Source organism: Schistocerca gregaria, chromosome 1, assembly GCF_023897955.1.
Source record: "Schistocerca gregaria isolate iqSchGreg1 chromosome 1, iqSchGreg1.2, whole genome shotgun sequence".
Taxonomy (NCBI): domain Eukaryota; kingdom Metazoa; phylum Arthropoda; class Insecta; order Orthoptera; family Acrididae; genus Schistocerca; species Schistocerca gregaria.
The window spans coordinates 141,070,838-141,085,931 of NC_064920.1; the positions used below are offsets into that span (position 1 = coordinate 141,070,838).

The 15,094-nt window shown below is 39.3% G+C and overlaps 1 protein-coding gene across 1 annotated transcript in view; it reads left to right on the plus strand.

The window, feature by feature from the left end:
- LOC126334883 (odorant receptor Or2-like) overlaps positions 1-14,811 on the plus strand; it is a 105,720-nt gene extending 90,909 nt beyond the window's left edge. Inside the window, exon 7 of the mRNA XM_049997585.1 lies at positions 14,539-14,811. Coding sequence (XP_049853542.1) covers positions 14,539-14,598 — 60 coding nt within the window. The 3' untranslated portion in view covers positions 14,599-14,811. The remainder of the gene's footprint in view (positions 1-14,538) is intronic.
- Positions 14,812-15,094: the final 283 nt, after the last annotated feature.

Here is a 15,094-nt window from a genome sequence, read left to right on the forward strand (position 1 = left end):
GTGCAGGATACGAATTGTGTGTTTACTACATCGATACGGTATGTGGTGATATATAGCTGGGTTGGAGATTGGTTTCGCGCTGAAATATTCAAGCTTCCGTCATCAGTAGCAGAGCAGTGTAATTGAGGAAGTGTCTTCCCATATTTGACGATCTGGAGACCAGCATTCACCAACCAGCCAATAAGCTGTACTGTGGAAACAGTTCAACAAATAGGCAGTGAGCTACACTGTGAGAGCAGTGCACTAAGAGCCCAGTAAGCTAAATTATGACATATCAGTATTGCAGGCTGAAAGTAAGCTGCACTGTGACAGTGATGGGCCAGGAGGCCAGTAAGCTACTCCGTGACAGCAATACGCCAGTTAGCCACTAATTTACACTGCAATAGCAGCTTGCCAACAAAGAATAAGCTACACTGTGACAGCAATGTACTAAGCAGGCAGAAAGCTATATTGTGACAGTGGTGGGCCAAGTACACAGTAAGCTACACTGACAGCAGTGAGCCAGGCAGCCAGTAAGCTAGCCTCTGACAGTCCTGTGCAAAGTAATCACTCTTGCAGCAGTGCACCAACAGGCAGTAAGCTACACTGTAACAGTCGTGCACCAAGCAAACAGCAAGCTTCACTTTGACAGTGGTATGCCAAGCATTCAGTAAACTATGCTATGACAGTGGTACATCAAGTAGCCAGTAAACCACATTGTGACAGTGAGCTTCCAAGCAGCCAGTACTGCAAGTAGCCAGTAAGCTACGGTGTGACATCAGTATGTCAAGTGACCAGTAAGCTAGTCAGTAACAGTGATGTGCCAAACAACCTCTAAATCACACTGTAACTGCAGTGACAGCTGTATACCAAGTAGCCAGTATGCTACACTGCAACAACAGTGCTCCAAGTAACTATTAAATCACACTGTGACTGCAGTGCATCAAGTATACAGCAAGCTACATTGTAACAGCAGTGCACCAAGTAGTCAGTAAGCTACACTGTCACAGCAGTGAGCCAAGAAGCCAGTAAGCGACTGTCACAATGGTCACTAAGCAGACAGTAAGCTGTACTGTGACAGTAGTACTCCAAGTGCCCAGTAGTCTACACCGTGACTGCAACAGAGTGTGAAGCATTCGGTAAACTGTGTGACAGTGGTCCTCCAAGCATCCAACAAGTTATACTATGATAACAGTGAGCCAAGTAGGTTGCAAGCCACACTGTGACAGTGGGGCACTTAGCAGACAGTCAGCTATACCGCGACAGTGGTGCACCAAGGTATCCAGCAGACTACACTATGACAACAATGCACTATGCATCCTTTAAGTTATGCTATGATAGAGGTGCATGAACCAGATAGTAAACTTCTCTGTGACTGATGTCCACCAATCAGCAATAAACTACAGTATTACAGCAGTGTTCCAAGCTGCCAGTAAGCTTCTCTGGGAATGTGCCAAGTAACCAGTAAACTACCCTGTGACAGTAGTGCATTAAGTAGCCAGTATACTATACTGTGACATCTGTGCACCAAGCAACCAGTCGGCTTTGCATTGATAACTGTGCACCAGGCTGATAGTGAACAATTCTGCACCACTAGACTGCCAGGTAGCAAGGAAGCTACACTGTGATAGCAATCTGTGCAATCTGTGTAGCAGCTACTAAGCTAGGCCATGAAATGGTTCAAACATGGTTCAAACGGCTCTGAGCACTATGGGGCTTAACATCTGAGGTCATCAGTCCCCTAGAACTTAGAACTATTTAAATCTAACTAACATAAGACACCTCCATTCCCGAAGCAGGATTCGAACATGCGACTGTAGCAGTCGCGCGGTTCCGAACTGAAGCGCCTAGAACCGCTCGTCCGCTGCGGCCGGCTATGCCATGAAATCAGTGCACGAACCAGACGTATGCTACATTGTGCATCAACTATCCACTAAGTTAAAGTGTAACAGCAGTGTGCCAAGTAGCCACTGGGCTACACTGTGACAGCCGGTCACCAAGCAGACAGTAAGCTACACCCTGACAATAGTGTGCCAAGTAGCCAGTAAGCTACGGTGTGACATCAGTATGTCAAGTGACCAGTAAGCTAGTCAGTAACAGTGATGTGCCAAACAACCTCTAAATCACACTGTAACTGCAGTCCGCCATGTAGCCAGTAAACTACGCAGCTAAATACAATGATTTATGTGACTAATATCGCTTACATTGTCTTTTGTGATAAGGCGTAATGGTTTTTACGAAATGGAGCGTTTGCTACGCAATAAATTGCAGTGGTCACAAGAAGAAGGCACGTTTGTAGGATCGCCACAATTGTAACAATGAAATAAGGGACAAAAACATATAAATAAGGTTCTTGGATATGTTAAACAGTTGTCAACAATGTGTCAGAAATTTAAAACGGTTAGATATTCAACAACTGACTTAATGCTTTCACATCATTAATTAGAATAATGTAAGTAAATAATACTTATTGAAAGTAACTTTAAAGTGTCTGTTATTTTCCTCAAGTTGGCAGCCATCACTTTACAAATTCCTCCAAGAGTATTTCACGTCAGATTTAGCTGCTTTCAAGAAAGTAATGTCATTGTAACTACATTATAGAATCCATTAGAAGAAATATTATTATTAACACCAATCAGAACCTCACTCTTAATCAGAGAAGCTGAACATCTGTTTCTTCTATTTGTCTACTTATTCACCAAGAGATATAATAAACATTCAAACATTGGAACCTGGAAAAGTCAAAATAAAGGGCACTACCTTTTTGAACTGTTTTGTGTTAGCTGCACCATGTTGTTTTACATTAACAGTCGATTTTTCTACCAAACTTTGTTGACATCCACAAATTCCATGTAAATCAGCTTTACAGGTTCAAATGTCTTCATTTAATTCTTCCATATTGATGTCATTTGTCAGATGAAGCTTCTCTGCTACTTGTTACAACTCACAAAACTGTATTTGTAGAGTTTTGGCAACATTATTTCCATAAAAATTTGTAGGATTTTGGCAACGTTATTTTCATAAGTATTTGGGAGATACTGAATGCAAGAAACTTTTCTCTTTTATTTCTCTCAAACCTTAGGAGATGTTTCCAATTATTTCTAACTGAAAATTAAAAAAAATTGTCTTCTCTGCTCTGTTCTAAATTTACACTTAATGCTGAAATGCACATAAAGACTTTAGCAATAAATGTAATATCTTTTTCCAAATTCTTGACACATTTTACAATAATTTTTGCTGAAGAACAACAGCATTCTTTGTATCATCTTCAAGATCAAAATATTTCTACAACGTTTTGGGGTAATCCTCCCTTACTGAGTACAAATAACTTTAAATAACATGCCAGTTATGAGGTAGGTAGTCTATCAACTGCAGCATCTAAAGAAAGGTAGCTTGTTTATACACAGATTAGAATCTCCCTCAATTTAACATTCATAAATTCGAAATACCTTTGTAACTCTTCTCTTCTCTTAGCAAATGCCGAGAAATGATAATCCACATTCATACTCAGACATTCCACATCAACATCTAGACAGTCATTATCATGTGTCTTTGTATTATGCACAATATGTGCACAAGAGTTAAAACACCAATTTTTTCCGTTTGTAGATTTAACTACTGCTAGCTTAAACACAGATGTATGATTGCCATAATTTAAATTAGTATTCAAAATATCCACGGGTGTACTGCCGGTCTATAGTGTCCAACGGGCACAATATTTCGGCGATCAAACATGTCGCCATCATCAGGTGAACTGACGGACTGAGCTCCTGAGAACGCGCCGGCACGGACATCCGTACGCTATGGCTGCTCAGGGGGAACTGGATTCGGTCGCGGCGGCGGATGATTTAAATACCCTCCGCCCGCGGCGCGCTCCCTCCGCCGTCCGCGCTCCGCGCCACGGTAGCGCGGTGGAACAGATTGCGACGGCGTCTGAGATGACGTCGGTGTGATGGCTCTGTCCGCCGTGGTCGTCAAAACTATGCGTTTACTTGATTTACTCTTGATTAACCCAATCGCTGGTTCCCAAGCCTTGCTAAGATTATAGCCACAGTCACGGTTTATGAGGTCGTCATTGGTGCGAATTTTGATGGCCTCTCTAACAACGCTGTCCCAGTATCTCGACGTCTGTACCAGAATCCTCGTGCGGTCATACTCCATAGCGTGATTTTCCGATAAACAATATTCAGCGACCGCCGACTTGCTCGGATACACCAGTCGAGTGTGCCTCTGGAGTTCACGGCATCGATCCTCGACGGTACGCATCGTCTGACCAATATACGACTTGCCACATTGACACGGAATCTGGTACACGCCGGCCTTCCTCAAACCGAGGTCATCTTTGGCGCTCCCCACTAGTGCACGAGTTTTATTCGGAGGACAAAACAGAGTTCCGACTCGGTGTTTCTTCAGAATGCGGGCGATTTTCCCCGAGAGTGCCACCGCCGCCGCGACCGAACCCTGAGCAGCCATAGCGTACGGATCTCTGTGCCGGCGCGTTCTCAGGAGCTCAGTCCGTCAGTTCACCTGATGATGGCGACATGTTTGATCGCCGAAATATTGTGCCCGTTGGACACTATAGACCGGCAGTACACCCGTGGATATTTTGATTATCAAATACGCCGGGAGAAACTCAAGAATTAAATTAGTATTATTGGCAGAGTATGAAAACATGAGACATTCTTTAAGCACTCTGACTAATTATGTCAGCGACATTTTCAGGAACAGAATTAAGCACATTCATTTGCAGTTTCATAGAAGTCAAGTAATTTGTTTTCCATCCGATTTTATACTGATAAATATCTTAAACATAACTGAAACATATCTTGACATCACATGCAATCGGTAAGTACAGATCTTCATGGCTGAGTACTTTCGCAATATCTTCAGTACATCTGGGGGCTAGTACATTCATAATGAGGTGATTTGGTTCTGCAAAGGAACGTTGTCTTACTGTTTTCGAATCGTAATGTATATCAGGCATTAACTTATTGAAACAACCCATGCTCGAATACTCGGATTATGATTGAAAGCGTGAAACACAAGGGCTAATTCTGCAGCAGAAATAAGATTACTTTCAGGTGATTCGGTTTGTGAAAAAGATGACCTGTTCCTTTAGACTGAAGTTATGACCATGTACTGAATCTGTGGTCCTCACTCCTGGCTTGCTGTTTCAAATCTGATTCACCTCCTTCAGAAAGCCCCATAATTCTATTTCATACTATGCATGTCGCTTTGAACTCATTACCATGTGCTGATTTTTACCCAAGTACCATGTAAGTTGCCTTCCAAGATGCTTGATAACAAGACATTTGTTTGCACTTCTTCCTTATTTTTGGTGAAACTGAATCACTGTACTTTTCGTCACAATCACATACGTTAAATATGCGGCAAACAATATTTGGCCGGACAAAATCTCCTCGGTTTTCAAGTCGTGTCAATTCGAACAAAATTCTCGAGCTTTCGATGGCTAGTACTGCAATCGTCGTCAGGAGTAAAACTACTGACTGCTGGGGCTGTCACTATTTCCTTCTTATACACTTACGATTACGACCGCTGGCGACCAGTCAGAGAAGAGCCGAAACGACGCATGCGCAGAAGGCGAGTTGGACAGCTCCAGCTCACCATGGTATCGAGTGACGTCAGGTGGCGGGATGGGCCTGCGCCACGTTTGAAACTGCCGTTCCCGCCTCCCTAAAGTATCTGCCTTTGCTTCCTTTCGACATCCAAAGCCCCCACACCCCACACCCTACTCAGTGTGTAGCCCTGATCTCTGTTGAAATTGTTGCTGTTAATTCTAATTTCAGCCGCCTCTTTTATAGCAGAATCCCAGAATGTTGATGCATGAGCCAAGACTCTTGTGTTTCCAAACTGTATTTTGTGTTCGTTTGCGAGGCCATGCTGAGCTATAGTCGACCTGTCGACCTCCCTTTGTTTACTATGTCTCTTGTGCGCGGTACAAAACACTGCAACTGTGACGATTGTCTGGCCTATATAGACGCTGCCACAATGACATGTTCCACATCCCGGAGGACCTCCTCAGTACGGATCAAATGGAATGAAAGTAAATCTAATATAATCTCGCAAGGGACGCCATACACACAGTGCACATGAAGAACTATGTCGTCGTTAACAGGGTGCAACAGCCTTCAGTATCTTGGGGGAGGGCCAGAACACTGGTCTTAGTCCATGCCTCTGCAGTACACATCCTAACTTGCTGCAGTACACATCCTAACTTGCTGCTCGCTGCCCCACAGTATGGCAGGAAAGCCACCAGCTTGGCTTCTTCTGCCAATTAACAAGGTGTCCTTCTTCGGTGACACCTGAAAGCGTTTGCAATTTCTCCTTTGCTGCAACCATTCTCCCTGTGTAACCACAAACATAACACATGAGACTATTTTCTTTTGTACCAAGAGTTTAGAGATACGACTATAGAGTTTGCAACAGTTTTAAACAGAATATTGTGGTTTGTCAGTTGACAGTACCAAAACCTTAAATGTTATCTTTTACAGACATCTTGAGTTCATCTAATTTTACTGGACAAAAAATTAAAATTTTGGCCCAAAATACGAGAAACCCTGTAAATAATGGGACAGATTTCAACCCCACACATTTATTTTTCTTTAGATTTCCAGAAAGGTATGAATATCACAATACATGATTAGTTAGCTGGAAATCTCTTGTAATCTGTAGACCTTTAGTGATGATTAACATTTATTTTGAGAAGAATAAAATAGATGGTATGTTGTGAAGGACAAGACTGTTATCAGAAAGACTTTATATCTAATAATAATGTGAAGTTTCGTTCACTACACTCTAAAGCAGACCACTTTATGAACACCATCACTGAAGAGAAAACTGCCATACAGCTGTGATAATAAAATGTCAAACGGAATAAAAATGAACACACAGAATAAGCTAATTCCAGAGTTTTTACTAAATCATAGTTAGAAGCATCAGATCCACAAACATTGGAAACTTAAGCAGACAACTTTTAAAAGTATCTGAATTAAAATTATTCATGTGATGCAAAATCAATTGATGTTTAATAAAGGGGAAAGTATCAGACTTCATGCTAAATTATTATGTGACAAGGAAAGTGCCTGTCATAATAAGAATGGATACCCATTCAAATATCTCAGGAAACAAATTACCCTAAAGAAAAGCAAGTTTTAAAAATATTGGATCCAGTTTCTTTAAAAAAAAACGCTCTAGCTTTTTGTTAAGACAGATTTAGATTTGCGTATCATCGAAAAGAAAACATGAAAATAAGTTAGAAAATATTTCTTCTGGAATAAGTTGTTGCTTATGTAAATTGCGCTTATGTCTTTTGATTTGCTGCACATATTTTAGAGTCATTTATGCCTCTTGATAGTTTAATAATGCATCAAATGCAATCATCTGATAACTATTTCACAAATTACGCAGGCAAGTCAAAAAACATTATTCCTTCACCACTTGGGGCGCTAAGTGTCCAGCTAAATGGCGACAACAATGTACACAGCAGTGAGTGTATCAAATGTGTTATGTTAGACTGTATTTGAGATCAAATATCACTGGCCAGGCTGTTCCTTTAATACCTGAGATAAGTGGAAGTCATTTGAAGCTAAATCCAAGCTGTTGGCATTGTGACCCCTCACATCTGATTTCGAAGACTGAAACAACTGTTAAGTTGAAACTGCACAAAGGAGCCGTTGAATTAAAATAGCATAGCGTCAGTCAGTGATGTACAACAGAACGACACATGACAACATAACCATTTATTTTCAATAAATCTAAGCTGCTGCAATTATTGTTGTCCAAAGCTGCATGAAGTCCTCTGAGTCCTCAAATAAAATACAGCAGGGCATTGTGATGACATATTCGATGAACATGTGGCATACTTTTTTGTAGAGGGGAAAGAAAAGCTTGTACACTGTCTCAAATAATTGTATGTGAACACAACCAGCTTGAAACTTCATTCTTTGCTGAATCAGACATAAAAAATATGAGCGAGTGTATGTCATCTATTCCAGACTCACACCCACAACATCACTGTTCATGGTCATTTCAAATAGCTGTAATTTCCCATCTGCTGAAACATGGACATATGTTTATATGAACTTTGTAACACAGCATTACCTATTCAACTGCCTTCTGAAATATTTAACATTCATCCTGAATGACTCTGTACTTAACATTTATAGGACTGACATGAATAGTGCAATGGTTTTCTTCATCAATGTTCAAGTCGTATTACAACACATATCTCCTTATTCCCCCCCCCCCCCCCCATGAACCATGGACCTTGCTGTTGGTGGGGAGGTTTGCGTGTCTCTGTGATACAGAGAGCCATACCGTAGGTGCAACCACAACGGAGGGGTATCTGTTGAGAGGCCAGACAAACGGGTGGTTCCTGAAGAGAGGCAGCAGCCTTTTCTGTAGCTGCAGGGGCAACAGTCTGGATGATTGACTGATCTGGCCTTGTAACAATAACCAAAACGGCCTTGCTGTGCTGGTACTGCGAACGGCTGAAAGCAAGAGGAAACTACGGCCATAATTTTTCCCGAGGGCATGCAGCTTTTCTGTATGATTAAATGATGATGGTGTCCTCTTGGGTAAAATATTCCGGAGGTAAAATAGTCCCCCATTTGGATCTACGGGCGGGGACTACTCAAGAGGATGTCGTTATCAGAAGAAAGAAAACTGGTGTTCTACGGATCGGAGCATGGAATGTCAGACCCCTTAATCGGGCAAGTAGGTTAGAAAATTTAAAAAGGGAAATGGATAGGTTAAAGCTAGATATAGACCGAATTAGTGAAGTTCGGTGGCAGGAGGAAAAAGACTTTTGGTCAGGTGAATACAGGGTTATAAATACAAAATCAAATAGTGGTAATGCAGGACTAGGTTTAATAATGAAGAAAAAAATAGGAGTGTGGGTAAACTACTACAAACAGCATAGTGAATGCATTATTGTGACCAAGATAGACACAAAGCCCACGCCTACTACAGTAGTACAAGTTTATATGCCAACTAGCACTGCAGATGATGAAGAAATTGGGGAAATGTATGATGAGATAAAAGAAATTATTCGGGTAGTGAAGGGAGACGAAAATTTAATAGTCATGGGTGACTGGAATTCAACAGTAGGAAAAGGAAGAGAAGGAAACGTACTAGGTGAATATGGATTGGGGCTAAGAAATGAAAGAGGAAGCCGCTTGTTAGAATTTTGCACAGAGCACAATTTAATCATAGCTAACACTTGGTTTAAGAATCATGAAAGAAGGTTGTATACATGGAAGAACCCTGGAGATACTAAAAGGTATCAGATAGATTATATAATGGTAAGACAGAGATTTAGGAACCAGGTTTTAAATTGTAAGACATTTCCAGGGCAGATGTGGACTCTGACCACAATCTATTGGTTATGACCTGTAGATTAAAACTGAAGAAACTGCAACAAGGTGGGAATTTAAGGAGATGGGACCTGGATAAACTGAAAGAACCAGAGGTTGTACAGAGTTTCAGGGAGAGCATAAGGGAACAATTGACAGGAATGGGGGAAAGAAATACAGTAGAAGAACAATGGACAGCTTTGAGGGATGAAGTAGTGAAGGCAGCAGAGGATCAAGTAGGTAAAAAGACGAGGGCTAGTAGAAATCCTTGGGTAACAGAAGAAATATTGAATTTAATTGATGAAAGGAGAAAATATAAAAATGCAATAAATGAAGCAGGCAAAAGGAATACAAACGTCTCAAAAATGAGATCGATAGGAAGTGCAAAATGGCTAAGCAGGGATGTTTAGAGGACAAATGTAAGGGTGTAGAGGGTTGTCTCATTAGGGGTAGGATAGATACTGCCTACAGGAAAATTAAAGAGACCTTTGGAGATAAGAGAACCACTTGTATGAACATCAAGAGCTCAGATGGAAACCCAGTTCTAAGCAAAGAAGGGAAAGCAGAAAGGTGGAAGGAGTGTATAGAGGGTCTATACAAGGGCTATGTACTTGAGGACAATATTATGGAAATGGAAGAGGATGTAAATGAAGATGAAATGGGAGATACGATACTGCGTGAAGAGTTTGACAGAGCACTGAAAGACCTGATTCGAAACAAGGCCCCTGGAGTAGACAAGATTCCATTGGAACTACTGACGGCCTTGGGAGAGCCAGTCCTGACAAAACTCTACCATCTGGTGAGCAAGATGTGTGAAACAGGCGAAATACCCTCAGACTTCAAGAAGAATATAATAATTCCAATCCCAAAGAAAGCAGGTGTTGACAGATGTGAAAATTACCGAACTATCAGTTTAATAAGCCACAGCTGCAAAATACTAACACGAATTCTTTACAGACGAATGTAAAAACTAGTAGAAGCCGACCTCAGAGAAGATCAGTTTGGATTCCGTAGAAATACTAGAACACGTGAGGCAGTACTGACCTTACAACTTATCTTAGAAGAAAGATTAAGGAAAGGCAAACCTACATTTCTAGCATTTGTAGACTTAGAGAAAGCTTTTGACAATGTTGATTGGAATACTCTCATTCAAATTCTAAAGGTGGCAGGGGTAAAATACAGGGAGCGAAAGGCTATTAATAATTTGTACAGAAACCAGATGGCAGTTATAAGAGTCGAGGGACATGAAAGGGAAGCAGTGGTTGGGAAGGGCGTGAGACAGGGTTGTAGCCTCTCACCGATGTTATCCAATCTGTATAGTGAGCAAGCAGTAAAAGAAACAAAAGAAAAATTCGGAGTAGGTATTAAAATTTATGGAGAAGAAATAAAAACTTTGAGGTTCGCCGATGACATTGTAATTCTCTCAGAGACAGCAAAGGACTTGGAAGAGCAGTTGAATGGAATGGACAGTGTCTTGAGAGGAGTATATAAGATGAACATCAACAAAAGCAAAACGAGGATAATGGTATGTAGTCGAATTAAGTCGGGTGATGCTCAGGGAATTAGATTAGGAAATGAGACACTTAAGGTAGTAAAGGAGTTTTGCTATTTGGGGAGCAAAATAACTGATGATGGTCGAAGTAGAGAGGATATAAAATGTAGACTGGCAATGGCAAGGAAAGCATTTCTGAAGAAGAGAAATTTGTTAACATCGAGTATAGATTTAAGTGTCAGGAAGTCTTTTCTGAAAGTATTTGTATGGAGTGTATCCATGTATGGAAGTGAAACATGGACGATAAATAGTTTGGACAAGAAGAGAATAGAAGCTTTCGAAATGTGGTGCTACAGAAGAATGCTGAAGATTAGATGGGTAGATCACATAACTAATGAGGAAGTATTGAATAGGATTGGGGAGAAGAGAAGTTTGTGGCACAACTTGACCAGAAGAAGGGACCGGTTGGTAGGAAATGTTCTGAGGCATCAAGGGATCACCAATTTAGTATTGGAGGGCAGTGTGGAGGATAAAAATCGTAGAGGGAGACCAAGAGATGAATACACCAAGAAGATTCAGAGGGATGTAGCTTGCAGTAGGTACTTGGAGATGAAAAGTTTGCACAGGATAGAGTAGCATGGAGAGCTGCATCAAACCAGTCTCAGGACTGAAGACCACAACAACAAACCTCCTTTTTTATTCTCAGATCTAAAATGCAGGTTACAATAGACATATGAAGAACATTAGAATCGCAGTGAAGACAAATATGTTGTGTCCTGATTAAGGATCAGCTTAAAACCTTTTATGTTATTAAAACATAATATTGCAGCAATTTTTGTAATGGGGTTCTTAATTATTTCTGTTAATATAAGTGTAACTAAGAATGTGAACTTTCTAACACTGCATGTGTTGCATTTTGTTCATGAACACCAAAGTGCATGAATTAGTTAATACGTGTTTTCTTTTGGTTAAGTATAATGCAGTGGTATATGTTTGGTTTGACTTCACATTGTGGTTGAAATCAAATATTTGATGCCTTATGACTGATGTGGCCAAGTTTAGGAATTGATAGCGTAAGAGTCATTATAAAACAATATAATTTTAAATAAATTTGTAATACTAATTACAATCAAAGCATGATCTCATAGATGGATGCATATATATGATTTGCATGGCACAGTGACTAAAGGCTCAAATGAATTTCAAACAATTCTTGTACACCAACCAATAAGTACCACACTAAACTGTGTTTTTATTATCATCACTCATAAAACATGTATGGACTGTGCTGTTACCAAAGGAATGTATACATTATTTTGATGTAGAATAATGCAGATAATAGTAATTTCAAGAATACTGGTACGTCTATAATCATATACTCACATCTAGACCAAGATATACATCTCTTATCTGCAAACCAAGGTAAAGCGAACGGCAGTGAGTACCACATTTTGGGGTTTCTTCCCAGGTCATTCATGCATTGAGAGCATGAAGAATAATTGCTTAAATGCCAACGTGAGCATGGTAATTATTGTATTTTTCTTTCCATAGCCCCCACAGGAGCACTACATAGGAAGCATTGTATATTCCTACACCCACTTAATACTCGTCCTTTAAATTTTGTAAGCAGTCTTAGCAGGATAGCTGGTGTCTATCTTCAGCTGTCTGTCAGTTCAGGCTTTCTAGATATTCCATGACACTATCCTGTGGGTCAAACAAACTTGTATCCATTTATGCTGAACTTTCCTGTAAACATTGAATAGCTCGGGTTGGACCTGTCTGGTTAGAGGGCCCACCTATGATGAGTCACAGTAGCATATTTCAAAAATAATCTTTGACTAAATAAATCAGTGTAAATAATAGAAGGAGTCTTAAAACACCCAGAGTTAGAAAGACAGTTCAGAAGATGTGTCTTCATTTTACTCAGAAGACACTAGCTCACCATCTGTACTCAACTTGTTACCTAATAAATTAGAATCTGAAGGATTTATTGTCAAACAGATTATCTTTCCCTGTTCCACTGTAGTGAAGGCATCCTGTTTCCTTAACATCACTTGCTACTGTCTATTTGTGTTTTGCTTTTGATACTTATTGTAATTGATCATTTTGTTTATTTAATTTTTGTTTCATGCAACATACGCATAAGTTATACACATGGTATAAGAGCTATACATCATCACGTACATAAAAATTATTGAAAAAAACAAAAACAGAACAATATCATGTGAAACTATAGCTCGTCAAAATGATATGGATACTGAAACAAAAAACAAGAACAATATTAAGAATAAAAAATAGTATTTTAAATTAAAAAATGTTGTGGTGTCATTATAAAGTTGTGGACTGATATGTTGTAGGTGCCATAGTAACACTGGCATGTTGGCAACACTGATTCTGTGCTCCATCACTGCCAAAAAAATTAAAAAAATAATTGTTTCAGCCACTCAGTTAACTTCATACTGGGTGTATATCTGTTTTTATACATGTGTTATCTGTTATTGTTATAGAAAGCTGTAGTAATTTTGTTGACCAGAGAGCTGTAGTGAACATTCTAGTGAAATTGAATAAAATGAATACATTTATTTTTGAAAAGATAAAACAAATTTACAGAATGCCTTGTGAAAAAAATAGTTCTCCAACCACATCCAAATGTTCAGTGAAGACTGAAGTTCAGAGTTGGATGAAGAGTGTGCAGGAGGTTCTATCATTGTACATAAAGATATCTATCTCCAGAAGTTTAAACAAGCTCACAATCCAGATTGTCCCTTTATGGCAAACAATGATGTTGATATTAATCGAGAGACTGCACACCTAATTCACACACAAGTGAGTGATGACTGTTTACAAGAAATGATGAGCTGAACAATAAGAAAGTCACTTGGGTGTTTGTGGAGACTGGTCAGGGAAAACAAACTTCTTTTCATACCTAATTACAAATAATGAACTATACGCAAGTACTATCGTGAGATGAATTGATAAGGGATACAATTGGAAGAAAAAATGAGCTAATGAGAAAAAATGATGAACTGTAAGTGTCAAACAACAAGGCTGATAGCTTTTCGACACATTCTAATTGCACATCAGTAACTGGTTCCTCGTGGTGAGACAGTCAGTGCATTAAATCTGCAGGTACTGAAATTCTTTGGGGGACAATTTTTGCAAGAAGCAGACACCTAAACACAACAACACTTGAACTTATACGATCATCACTGTCAAGAAAAGGCAAGTGGAGAACTTCTCTGATGACGAAACCAATGTAATGCAACTCTTAAACTTTTGTGTGTTGTAAAGACTCCAGTCTCTGTGTTAAAAATGGCTAACTCATCCTTTTGTAATATAGTGATCAAACTATTGCTTTTTTCCTGTACCTTTGTAGGCTTATTGGGTAATTTGTCATGTGCATTGTTGGACTGACAGAGACCATGACTTAAATGTTGTGTGTGTGTGTGAGTGTGTGTGTGTGTGTGTGTGTGTGTGTGTGTGTGTGTGTGTGTTAGTGTGTGTGTGTGTGTGTGTGTGTGTGTGTGTGTGTGTGTGTGCTTAAAATAAATCTGCACATGATTTACATGTGCATCATACATATTATATTAGGTAATTATGTAAGCACTGTTGCCTCTTTATAGGTTATAATATTTATTATTTGTGAATCCATAACATATTTTGTAATAATTGAACGAAATTCATTATTTTCAGATTCTAAATGGATCCTACAGATTATTTAATTTACTGTATCAGACCAATCTAGAAAATTAGGAAATTGTCCTCTGAACTGTGGATAACTGTCTCATATTATTTCAGAGACCAGCAATGTATGAAACAAATAACAGATTTATTGAGTTTCACCAAGCTCTAACACAAAATAGTCTAAAGCTTTGATGTAGATAAGTACAACCACAGCTTTTTGAGCCTAGTAGACAAATCTTTGACAAAATTAAAGAGCTTCAGTTTAGTTCTTTTAATAATCAGTACTGGTTGTAAAGTCTTTTGTGTCTCTGCTATTGCAATGATTGTCTCTCTATAACCAAAATACTTTTTTCAGTTAACATTATATGTACATTAATGTATATAATATATTATTAAATTGGAGCTCTGTGCATCACTTGATTGCAAATGTGTCACTGTTTATTATGAGCTCCCATAGAGCTACACATGTACCTTACTAGATGAGTCATTGAATAAAGCAATCTCACATCTCTACTTTGTCAAATTTTCTCTTAAACTATAACATTATGAAATATTCAGTTTTTTT